This window comes from Cervus canadensis, chromosome 11, assembly GCF_019320065.1.
Source record: "Cervus canadensis isolate Bull #8, Minnesota chromosome 11, ASM1932006v1, whole genome shotgun sequence".
NCBI lineage: Eukaryota > Metazoa > Chordata > Mammalia > Artiodactyla > Cervidae > Cervus > Cervus canadensis.
In genome coordinates, this window is record NC_057396.1 from 42,052,024 (window position 1) to 42,065,160 (window position 13,137).

A 13,137-nucleotide genomic window follows, 5' to 3' on the forward strand; every position below is an offset into this window, starting at 1 on the left:
TCACTTTTTAGACCAGTTTTCATTGATGTTCAACTTTTAATTTTTGCTTTTAATAAATATCAACCTACATTATAAATTGATCTAATGAATGTACCTGCATGATATAAATGCAATATTAACTAGTTTTTTTCCACACCAATGTGAAGTGATAATTTATGATATACTAAATTCTTATAAATATCTAGGTCTAGTTACAGTTCTGTTCCAGAGATTTCAATTCTTAGATTAGTACCATACTATGTTACTAAGGTTCCTATTATCACCCCTCTTCAATAAAAAGGTTCATAGTTATTTTAACTTGTCACTTCTACAAAATAAACCTTACATCACTTTGTGAAAGCAATCTTCCCAATGAAATGTTTAATTAAAATTTAATAGTTTAATGTGGGGAGATTCAACATCTCTACAACAATCTTCTCATCTGGAAACATATTCCCATTTGTCCAAGGTATTTTTTTGAGGGAAGTGGGATGTATGTAGTATGTCTAAATTCAGTTACTAAATCTATGATTTTCTTTGGAGCTAAGTATGTTTAACTATCTTTTATATTTTGGAAAGCTTAGAGATCTAGGAGAAAAGATAAGCATTTTACTTTGGCCCAAATAGCTCCTGAGAAAAAAAGATAAAAAATGAAAATAGTACTTTTATCTTTCAATTACCCAAAAGAAAATAGCTTATAAAAAAGGAAAACTATTAGAATGCCTAAAATGAGAATGTCATAATCCATTATATCAAACATGTCATTGCTTTGATGAATGACTGAACTATGTACCTCAAGAATTTCTTATGTTTGGAGTGTTTTGCTTTTGTTCGGGAAATTCATATAAATAAAAGACAATTTGTGGAGAATCCTATCAATTACTTCTGTATGGATTTGTCTTAATTTAACGGCTTGTGGTGTAAAGGATGAACAAATGAACATAGGATAATTTTTCACATTTATTAACTCATTGTAGGGAGGGGTTCACTCCAGAATACATTCTCTGCCTTTGGATAAGGTATGAACCCTGACAAAAGCCACCATCAACATTCATTGGGCATGTCTCCAGTGTGTTTCTTTGGGGGCAAACTAACATAAGCATCTTGGTTCAAGAATCCTCTGGGATCCTGAGGCAGCTTATAGAAGAAAGAGGCAGTTCTGGTACACAGTATTAGGACTCCATTGACCTTTTAATGTTTGGGATAAATGACAGCCTTAGGGTTATGGATGTCTCCAAGCCTAGATCCCAGAGCACTTTAACAAATGCAGATATTGAGAATACATGTAGATTAACAACATATCTACCCACCACTGCAGCTGATAATACTCTTCCAGTTCCAGTCCCCACTCAGCACCAGGACACCCAAGGACATCACCACGGGTGGAATAACTGGCAGTCTCTGTGGTCTTTGCATTAATTCAGAGTCAGTTCTTAGAAGTGTCCTTCTATATTTTCATGAGCTCCTGGTTGTTGTGATCTTCTTATAAGGACTGAAAGTTTGAGTTTTATTAGATGTCAACTCCAAGGCTATTGCTTGGCTCCACCCTAATATCTACTTCATCAATAGATCAGGTGAATATAAGTATTCCATAGGTTTCATTTATGAACCAGGGAGAGATGATGGTAAATGGACGTCAGAATAATAACAAACACTACCACGTTGCTGTGTTTAGTTCCGAACCCTTATGGCTTCATGTGAAACCTGGAAAAGCTCCCTCAGATTTCTATCCAATTTACCTCCAGTATTAATTCAGTCATGTCAATTAAAGAATACTCCCTGACAAATATTCTCTTCCATTTACTATGTTCACAGGATTCCTTCCAGAAGAAATTCAAGGACTTTGAATGAGTTCTGCACTCTGACTGAAGGAATCCCACACTCTTGCTATCACAGGACTTCTCTCAAGTATGAATTTTTTGGTGTTTAAGCAGGTTTGAACTTCTGTTAAAGGTTTTCTTACATTCCTTACATTTGAATGGTTTCTCTCCTGTATGAATCACTTGATGTCGAATAAGTGAGGAGCTACGGGTGAAGGATTTTCCACACTTAACACATTCATAGAGATTACCTGCAGAATGGAGTCCTGGATTTTTATTACTGTCTTCATGCTCACTGAGGGCTTTTCCATATTGATTGTCTTCCCAGGCTTTTGTTGCAGCATGAATTTTTTGATGCTTAGTAAGGTTTGTACGTCGGTTGAAGCATCTTCCACATTCACTGCATTTATAGGGTCTCTCTCCTGTGTGAATGATCTGATGTCGAATGAGGGATGAACTGCGGCTGAAGGCCTTTCCACACTGATAACATTTATAGAAATTCACTATGGTATGACTTTTGGGGTGCTGAATATCTGTACTCAGGCTCAAGGCACTCCCACACTTATTATATTCTGAATGCTGCTTACCTACTGAGTCTAAATTAAATTCAAAGTTAGTTTTAAGCTGATCAAACTTTGGGGAATCCTTTCTTATAGGAATTCCCTGTTGTGTATCAAAAATTGAGTCAACTGAGTTAACATCAGAGCTTACCTTATTTTCACTATATTCAAAGTCTCCCTCCTCAGTGTAGACTATATTAGGAATGAAAACTTCTTGTGGCAAATTTATGTCCCAGGGTTCCTGATTCCTATATAACCAGTCATCACTGTTCCAGGCATCTAAAGGAAAATGTCCACCTTCGGTCAGTCTTGTCATAATCACTGCATGGGATGATTCTTCTCCAGAAATCCTCTGTTTTGGGACTAATTCCTGATTTTCTGAAATTCTCTCCCTGTCTAAAAATAAATTAAAAAATTCCATGAACTGGAAGGAAAATTGCTTAATTAGGAAAGGAATGCTAAGCCACATAAGGGTATAAACATATATTATGAATCTTTAAATACAGAATTGAAATGTGAGGTGGGGTTAGAAAACAAGGATTACAGAGGAAATAAATGAGATAAAAATATTAAAAAGAGGATGAGGGGATCATAAAATATGAGGAGAGCTATTTAGGAGTACTAAGGAGAATACACAGAACTTGGCAGAGTATCAGCACATATACTGAGGTGGCATTTATGGCATATCACATTTCAAGCCATCACTGGTTCATAACTAGTCTGTGAAAGTTATACCTAATCTTGCTTTATCCAGTAACTTGTCTCTTTTAACCCAAGCTGTTTCAAATAATAAGCCCTTCTAAAATACCAATTTAATCATTTCTTTAGGAACATGTCTAAATCTATAGGCCCCGTACCTTAACCATGTGAAAGCAAACCTGCAATCATAGTGCCCCTATTATCCTTACAGTAGCAATTATTCCCTGTATTTAACAGAGTCAGAAAGAACTGAAATATATGATAGCATGGAAACTATTCTTATTCTGGGTGCAAAATCACTCCTGATTCTAAAAGTGCTCCATTTTTCTATGTGTTTCTTAGGACTCAAAACTTTACCTGTTCTGATTCAGGTTGTGTTTTTCTCTTTTCACCTCTCATTAGTTTCTCTATTTATTTTGATAAAGTTTCACTTCCCTTCTCAAAATTCCTTTTTCACTTAGTTTCTATGTATATATTTACCCAATAGACTGTGCATTCTAGCATTTTTTTAAAAATTAAATTTAAATGACCTTTCTTTCTCTTTTTCCACATAATTTCAGATATGTCTAACAATGTTATCTTCCATGGTTTATCAGTAGCTAAGTAAGATCTTCAGCTTTGCAGTTTCACACAGTTTCTAGGACATCTCCACTTGACTATCCCTACTCTCTTCCAAAACTCAACAAATGAGAGACTATCTCCCTCCATGTGGAAACAGCTTCCCTTGACATCCTCATTTTTGTTCAATGAATCACTGATCTTTTAACATTTACACTGGTGTTTATAAAGAAAACTTGAATAACCATGGCTTTTCATCTCTCACATCTAATCTGTCCTTAGGTAATACTGTTTTACTTGATAAAATGACTTTTACCTCAAAGCAGCTCCCACTGATAAATCCATCTTTGTCAAGTATATATCAATTCAACCTCCTTTAGTCTAATTTCTAGGGAAAATCATTTGTCTATATAATGCCCATGCTAGAAAGCAGACTATTAAATCAGAATCTCCTAGGGTGGAGCCTAGGCATATACTGGAAATACTGACTGCAGTTTTCCTGTCTACCTCGCCAGTGTATGTTGGATGTGTGGGAGCAGATAACTTGTTCCTTGAAGTCACAGGTTTTCAGAGCAAGAGGAATCTCTTCCAAACCTGGACTTAATTCACAGAATAAGTTTCTGGACTTCAAACTTGATGCCATAATGAAATGACATCTGAGGAGAGAGTAAATGTAATTAACGAGGAAAATGAAATCAACTTGTGGTCAGAGGACAAACTACAGCAGATCAAAATCATGGCACGTTCTCTGATATGCTCTTCATAGAGAAGTGCAGTGTTTTTTAGTGTTTTTTTTTTTTCTTCCCCGGGAATGTGGGCTAATCCTGTCCCTGCTTAGCCAACAGAATGTAGTAGAAGTGATACTAGGCTACTTCTGGGCCTAGCCTTTAGAAGACTGACAGCTTCCAACTCCTCTCAGGATGTTTCCTCTCAAAGTATATGCTGTGCTGTGAGGAGTCCTTGCCTCAGGAGGCCAGGTACAGGTATTCTGGTCAACAGCACCAGCAAAATTCCCAGGACAGCCTGCATCAACCTCCAGCTATGTGATGAGTCATCTTGGCCATTCCATTCCAGTCAAGTCGCCAGAACACTGCATCCTCAGCCAACATGATATGGAATGTAAGAATTCCTAAGTCAACTCACAGAATTGTGAGAATTACTAAGATAACTGTTTTAAGTCACTAAGTTTTAGGATGATCTGTTAGAAGTAATAGATGATCAAAACCATAATTGTTCTAGCAGTATTTACTGAACAGCAAAATTCCTGGTTGTATTTCCTTAATAAGTCTATGTTCTCCTTACATTTGTACAACTCATTTTTCACATAACTTCACATAACTTTACTCCTATTTAAAAAATTACTTCATGTATTTTGTTATTTTCAAGTTACTTAGTTCTAAGATGTAGAAAACCTACTAATATTTTTATTTTAGATCTGGCCATCTTACAAAATCCTTAACAGATATAATAATTTTGATATATATACATGCCTAACTGCATCACCTTTCAGTACACCAGAAACTAACACAACATTGTAAATCAACTACATATCAATTGAAAAAAAAAAAAAAAAGGAGTCTGTATTTCTAACCCACACCACTGTTTCGCCTGTTCACATAAGAAAAAAACAGTCTGTGAATGAAAAGCAATGACTTTTTTCCTTCAAAGTTTAGCTGGTTTGTTGTCACCTCCTGACTATCAACTCAAACCCAACTCAAACTGGGTCATACATTATCTGTGTATTTAATGAACAGAAGCTTCTTACAAATGCCTCAGATCGGCCTGATTCTTACCAACAACAGCTGTTCTTGGGATTTCTTGCTCCATTATCCAACTTTCTTTCTTACTCTCCAACTTGGAGGTCTCAACTGGTTTAGAAAGTAGATGCTCTTTTCATGGGGAAAAGGAAACAAAGACATTTCAGGCATTTTTATAGGGAAGAGAATTCCACCCCAAAGTAGTGGTCTCTGAGCTGCTAAAAGATAAGGCCAGTGAACCTGTATATTTCTAGCTCTACATCAGAAAGGACTTTCAATCACATTCAGCAAGAACATCTGCAATTGTTCCCAAAAGTTATTAGAAAATCTAAACCCAAACTCAAATGCCCTCAACCACTTCAGCAGTCCTGTAGTTTTCAACAGAAGATGAAGAGACTACTGGGCTTCCCGGGCGGTGCTAGTGGTGAAGAACCCGCTCAACAATGCAGGAGACGTGAGAGGTGAGGCTTGGATCCCTGGGTCAGGAAGACCCCCTGGAGGAGGGCATGGCAACTCACTCCAGTATTCTTGCCTGGAGAATCCCCATGAACAGAAGAGCCTGGTGGGCTACATACAGTCCATAGGGTTGCAAAGGGTTGGACACGACTGAAACGACAGCACACACGCACACCTGAGGATACTACTAAAGGGCAGATCAGGTAAACACACAGACACCTCCTTTATGCAGTGAATTCAGGTTCCTGTAGTTCTCCAGCATCACATGCCTGTACAGGGTCTTTACAGCAGGGTCCAGTTGCCCCCACTCTTCTTTGCTGAATTCCACAACCACATCTTTGAATTTCACTGGTTCCTAAAACATTAAGTTCCTGTTTAATTAAAGGTCTCCAAAATATCAGTATTACTACAGAAGAAATGTATTTGGAAAGAATAGGGTAGGTGGTCACAACATACAAAAATAATTGATAGAACAGTGTTGGGAGTTCTAAGTGGTAAAAAATCAAGTTACATGAGGGGGCTATCAACTTGGTACTCTGTGAGGGCTGCAAAAGGAAAATGAAGGGCCATCCTAACTCTAGATTAGCTTGTATTTTAATTGAAGAGAAAAAAACAGTCGGAATAACTATAGAACAAAAAATTACTATAGAGTACAAATAACACAAAAAGAGTTCAGAACAGGAAGAGTTTAAGGTAGAATTGCGGGAAATTTGTAATGAAGATGTAGGCTCTGCTAGCAGAAGAGGGAGCATCTCTAATTGGGAAATGCAATCTTTTAATGCCTCATCCTTCAGGTCTCAGAGCCCAACATCATTCTGTTAAATACGTTGGTTTTTTTTTTTTTCTGATTACCCAACAAAGTAGCATTCTTCCTAATCAGTTTACAGGGTTATGTTTATTTTCTCTGTAATAATTATTACTATCTGCAATTATCTTATTTGCTTGTATTTGTCTGTCTACTTCTACTAGAATATAATCTCCACAAAGGCAGGTGTTTTGTTTTGTTTACTGTTATATTCCCAACCCTCAGAAATGTTAGGCACTGCAAAAATACTTATTATAAAGGCCCTCATCCCATTAGTTGTTGCACTTCTCTGTTCAGCACTCTTAACCTTGTCCTTCTAGGCACCATCAATCACACTGAAATACAAATCACACAAACTGTCCTCTACCTCAGAGCCAGTCTTTGTGAATAAGTTGTCTACATGTGTTCTGCCTCACTTTTCCTCTCCTCAACTCTCAACAATCTGGCTTCTATTCCCATGCATGCATATATCTCCAAGATGCTAAGAGAACAGACACTACTCAGCTGTACTTTCCTGAACTTTTGAAGAAATGAAATATGAAATATACTTGAAAATGCTCATCCTTTGCTTTCAAGGTGACATCATATTGTCCTGGTTTTCCTCTACAACTTTGGTCCCTTCATTTCAGCATCCTTTGTGGTTTCTCCTGCTCTTGCCTATTAATTGACATTGCTCAGGATTCTGCCCTTGGTTCTCGTCACTTTGAATTCTAAACATTCGCTGGGGAGGCCCTATGCCTACAGTTTCAGTTATCATCTACAATCTTGAGGGCATAGATGCACAGAAAATATATAAGATTAAATATTTTCCAAAAAGTGTATCATCAACTAAAATGGGTCCAGTGTCCGGTGGGAGAATAACAGTCATGCCTTTGTGTTTGGCAAAAGTTCAAAGACCAAAAGAGAAAAGGCAGGATGTTTCAATAAAGACTGGAATCCTAATTTACCTGGGATTTGTCTGTTATCAAGTCAGCTTCCATTTTCTCTTTCTTGAAGCTCCCTTTCTGATGTAGGACAGAATCCTTGCAGGTTATACCTAAAGATGAAGAAAACAATTAGGGAGAAACATTTTTCCCTGGAGAAACTTCTAATAATTATAGCAGTTTCACCGTGCTACTTCAGAAGCTTGAAAAAAATGTCAAGTTCTACCAGCAACCAGAATCTCCAGGGGTGGGGCACAGATTTTTATTTAATTATTTATTATTATAATTATTTACTTTTTGACTGTACCATGCAGCATGCAGGATCTTAAGTTCACTGAACCAGGGATTGAAACCACAGCCTCTGCAGTAGAAGCAAGGAGTCTAAACCACTGGACCACTAGGGAAGTCCCAGATCTTACAGTTTTAAAAAGGTCTAAAAGTGATTCTGATAGTCTACCAGGGGTGGAGAACTACTGGATCAGAGAGAAGAGGGAAAATTATACTTTGATGCCTCATCTGTGGTTATAGCAGATCAAATAATAGTAATAATAATAACTTTAATCTTGTCAAAACCAAATCCTAACTAAGGCTTAGCCACCACAGGCTGTTAATTCTACTGGGAGCTAAGAATATTTTACCTAACCAATCACTTCCTCAACGACATTGGGGATTACTCTGCTCAAGGATTCTTTTCCTCTAAGTTGCTTTGTGTATACTACACAGAGACTTAATGACTCTTCCATGACATAAAAATCTTTACAGCAACCATTTCTGTTCTCCAGCCCTTTGGTGAGACATATACCCAAGGGCTACTTTCTAATGTTACTCCAAGATTCATTAGTTATACCACTAATCCTCAAATGCTAGACTATGGACCAGTACTGGTCTGTAAGTACTTCACCCTTATTGATTCAGGGTGAAATAAGAAAAAACAGAAACAATGCAAGAAACATTTATGAGACCATTTTGTAAATAAAGGCAGAATTGAGGGAAAAAAACCCAAAATTTCAGCAACATGTCATTTGAATGTTGCCATAAGATTATAGTCTGTTTAGTGGAGGTGATGGAATTCCGGTTGAGCTATTTCAAATCCTGAAAGATGATGCTGTGAAAGTGCTGCACTCAATATGCCAGCAAATATGGAAAACTCAGCAGTGTCCACAGGGCTGGAAAAGGTCAGTTTTCATTCCAACCCCAAAGAAAGGCAATGCCAAAGAATGCTCAAACTACCGCACAATTGCACTCATCTCACATGCTAATAAAATAATGTTTAAAATTCTCCAAGCTAGGCTCAGCAATCCATGAACCGTGAACTTCCAGATGTTCAAGCTGGTTCTAGAAAAGGCAGAGGAACCAGAGATCAAATTGCCAACATCTGATGGATCATCGAAAAAGCAAGAGAGTTCCAGAAAAACATCTATTTCTGCTTTATTGACTATGCCAAAGCCTTTGACTATGTGGATCACAATAAACTGTGGAAAATTCTGAAAGAGTTGGGAATATCAGACCACCTCACCTGCCTCTTGAGACACCTGTATGCAGGTCAGGAAGCAACAGTTAGAACTGGACATGGAACAACAGACTGGTTCCAAATAGGAAAAGGAGTATGTCAAGGCTGTATATTGTCACCCTGCTTATTTCACTTATATGCAGAGTACATCATGAGAAATGCTGGGCTGGAAGAAGCACAAGCCAGAATCAAGATTGCCAGGAGAAATATCAATAACCTCAGATATGCAGATGACACCACCCTCACGGCAGAAAGTGAAGAAGAACTAAAGAGCCTTTTGATGAAAGTGAAAGAGGCGAGTGAAAAAATTGGCTTAAAGCTCAACTTTCAGAAAACTAAGATCATGGCATCTGGTACCATCACTTCATGGCAAATAGGTGAGGAAACAGTGGAAACAATGTCAGACTTTGTTTTTTTTGGGCTCCAAAATCACTGCAGATGGTGATTGCAGCCATGAAATTAAAAGATGCTTACTCCTTGGAAGGAAAGTTATGACCAACCTAGACAGCATATTAAAAAGCAGAGACATTACTTTTCTGTCTAGTCAAGGCTATGTTTTTTCCAGTGGTCATGTATGGATGTGACAGTTGGACTACAAAGAAAGCTGAGCACTGAAGAATTGATGCTTTTGAACTGTAGTGTTGGAGAAGACTCTTGAGAGTACCTTGGACTGCAAGGAGATCCAGCCAGTCCATACTAAAGGAGATCAGTCCTGGCTGTTCATTGGAAGGACTGATGCTAAAGCTGAAACTCCAATACTTTGGCCACCTGATGCGAAGAGCTGACTCATTTGAAAAGACCCTGATGCTGGGTAAGATTGAGGGCAGGAGGAGAAGGGGACAACAGAGGATGAGATGGTTGGATGGCATCATCAACTCGATGGACATGGGTTTGGGTGGACTCCAGGAGTTGGTGATGGACAGGGAGGCCTGGGTGCTATGGTTCATGGGGTCGCAAAGAGTTGGACATGACTGAGCGACTGAACTGAAGTTTATTCAGGCCTATAACACCTTGTGAAACCTCGGTCCCATAATTCCTCGGACAGTGACTACCACATGTTTTTTTAGTCTTGTCATTCTTGGAAATATGCAAGATATATCTTGAAAAGATGCAAAAGCCTTAAATCAACAATCCTCCATTTTATCACTCTCACTGAGTATTGTTTCCTTTCCTTAACTCTTCTTCCCTCCTCACCTCCTTTCTGACCGTTACAATTGTATTCTCTGAAACTCTCATGCCATTCAAGGAAAAATTCATAAATTGATACATTCTCAAGCTCTTTCTATATTCTTTCTCCCTTTTAATTTAAAATGGATCTTGCCCACCAAAGTCACCTCCTCTCATTCTCCACTACTATGGTCTTGGTAGTTGCTTAGATATATTCATACTTTCTCCATACCCACTTCCTCAAAAATATTTTTTACTTGCTTGACATTTTTTAAATTACTGATTCAATCTCTTCAGCTGTTTTAGATGGGTTCAGAGTCAGTTTGGGTCGTTTTGGAAAATTTTCTATTTCATCTACATTTTCACAGTGTCCTCTTTGATTTATGCAAGTTTAATAATCATCTCCCTACCTTTATTCCCGATCTCAGTGATTTTAGTCTTTTTTTTTCTTGATCATTGTAGCTAAACTTTTATCAATATTGCTAATCTTCAACTTTTTAAAAATTTTATTAAGCCTATATTCTTTGTTTTCTGTGTCCACTAAGTGTGTTTCGTCAGCTTAGTGGTTAGCTAGCGATTCCACAGAGATTTCCTTAAATGCTTGAAACCAAGGAGAGGAAGCCTGATGGACAGGGAAGCCTGGCGTGCTGCAGTCCATGGGGAGGCAGAGAGTCGGACACGACTGAGTGACTGAACTGAACTGAACTGAACTGCGGGAGGGGGAAAAAGCTCAAGACCACTCCCTAGCCTTTGTAGATGGGCTGTCTGCATAGGGAATGTCTTCAACACTTAGCTAGATAGTCATCACCTCTGCTTGAGCAGAGCCTGAAGACTGGACAGAGGTGAGAATCAGGGAATCCTCAGGTCTTTCAGAACACATACCCAGCCTCCTAGATCTCTAAGAATTTGTAGGAGCTTTCAAATCCCTTACTCCCTAAACACCTTGCCTCCCAATCTTTTTGTTTAGTTTAAATGTTTGTCCCAACTGTTTATTTGCTGTCCCAGGTGGCAGGAGCTAATACAGTTTTCATTAAATCTTTTCAACAAATGCTAGTCAGTAGCCTCTCAGCCCTGAGAGGTCTGTGTATGTTTAGTCACTCAGTCCTGTCCAACTCCTTGCAACCCCGTGGACTGTAGCCCGCCAGGCTCCTCTGTCCATGGGATTCTCCAGGCAAGAATCCTGGAGTGGATTGCCATTTCCTCCTCCAGGGGATCTTCCCAATCCAGGGATCGAACCCAGGTCTCCTGCATTGCAGGCAGATTCTTTACCATCTGAGCCACTATGAGAAGCCCCCCTGAGAGATCTAAGTTAGGTAAAAATAAAGGCAAACCCTTTAAGTGGATTCTTCAGGGATCCACGGCATGTTAAAAGAAACCAAAAGCTTTTCCCAGTCCTGTGTTACCCTGCAACCTCTCATTTCCTTCCCAACTAAACTTCTCAGGAATAGTCTATAATCATTATCATACTCTCACCTCATATTTCTTTTTTTTTTAACCCATGTGATAGGCAGAATAATAGGCCCCTTGAGACATTTATGCCCAAACCCTTGGGTAAGATGGCAAAAGGGATTCTGTAACATTAAAGATCTTTGAGATGAAGAAATGATTCTGGATTATCTGGGTGGGCTCAATCAAATCACATAATTCTTGAAAAGCAGAGAACCTTTCCCAGCTGTGGTCAGTGAGACAGAGAAAGTGAAAGAATGAGTGTGAACAACTGCATGTGTGCCAGCACACACTGTGACAACAGAATGGAGTGTCAGAGAGATGGCAGTGTGTGAAGGACCCAGTTCACCATGGCCAGTGTGAAGATGGGGGAAAGGGAGCATGAGACCCAAAAAGAAACTAAGAACTGCTGAAGCCTTGATTTTAGCCCAGACAGACCCATGCTGGACCACTGATTTAATCAACAATTTCAATCAATTATTTTCAGTACTCATTTTTATAAGACTTTTTTTTGGTTGCAACAGTGTTCAACAATCCCTTCTTGCAGATTTCTTCTTTCTTAGCTCAAGACACCAATCTTGCCTGGTTCTTTGACTTTCTGGATTACTCCTTTCTAGCCTGCTTACCTTATTTTGAGTTTTCTTATTTTTCTCAGTCCTTCATTTTATTTACTTTTTAGATAAAGACTAAATATAACTTTTAACACCTATATAATCACTGTTTCTAATTAATAATTCTTAGTCAAATATCCAGTCATTGCCTCACATGTTTGTTATAAGCTCCATACATTCACATGATGAGTTACATATCTTTCATGTTTCTTTTAATCTCTAAATGTCTCTTCCATGCCCCTCCCTACTTCCTTAGAATTTTGTTCTAGAAACTGGATTGTCTTGCAGTTTCTGACAAATTAGATTTTACTAATGGCATTCCCATGGTATAGTTTAACATGTTCCTCTAGCCTAGATCTATATTTTCTATAATGGTAATTAAAGCTATGTGTGTGTGCTCAGTCATGTCCGACTCTGTGATCCCATGGAATGTAGCCCACCAGGCTCCTCTGTCCACGAGATTTTACAGGCAAGAATACTGGAGTAGCTTGCCATTTCTTCCTCCAGGGAGTTATATCTATACCACCTCTTAAATACTGGGTCTTCCTAAGAATCTGTATTTCTTCTACTTCCATTCACACCTATAAGTTTACCTATTTTTCCTTCTTGATTTTAGTGCAAAAAGACCCACTAATTTAAAGACATGTAGGACTACAATTCATATTGTTTTAAGTAATAAAATTAATGGTAACATGTTATAGCAGCAACAAAAACTACTAAACTTCTACTAAAATGGCTTCAACATTAAAGCCATATTGTTAATTACATATTAGATGATTCATTGCGGCTGTCGCACAAAGACCTCAAATTCAATGTGTCACATAATTAATATATCTCTCCTCCAAC

At 38.3% G+C, this 13,137-nt stretch overlaps 1 protein-coding gene across 3 annotated transcripts in view; it reads right to left on the bottom strand.

Moving 5' to 3' along the window:
• Window positions 1-942: 942 nt before the first annotated feature.
• ZNF215 (zinc finger protein 215) overlaps window positions 943-13,137 on the bottom strand; it is a 54,772-nt gene continuing 42,577 nt past the window's right edge. For all 3 annotated transcript variants that reach the window (XM_043482518.1, XM_043482519.1, XM_043482520.1), the window contains exons 3-6: window positions 7,582-7,670; window positions 6,049-6,184; window positions 5,410-5,505; window positions 943-2,755 (exon numbers count right to left, since the gene is read on the bottom strand). In XM_043482518.1, the coding sequence (XP_043338453.1) occupies window positions 1,884-2,755; window positions 5,410-5,505; window positions 6,049-6,184; window positions 7,582-7,670 (1,193 nt within the window). In that variant the 3' untranslated portion in view covers window positions 943-1,883. The remainder of the gene's footprint in view (window positions 2,756-5,409; window positions 5,506-6,048; window positions 6,185-7,581; window positions 7,671-13,137) is intronic.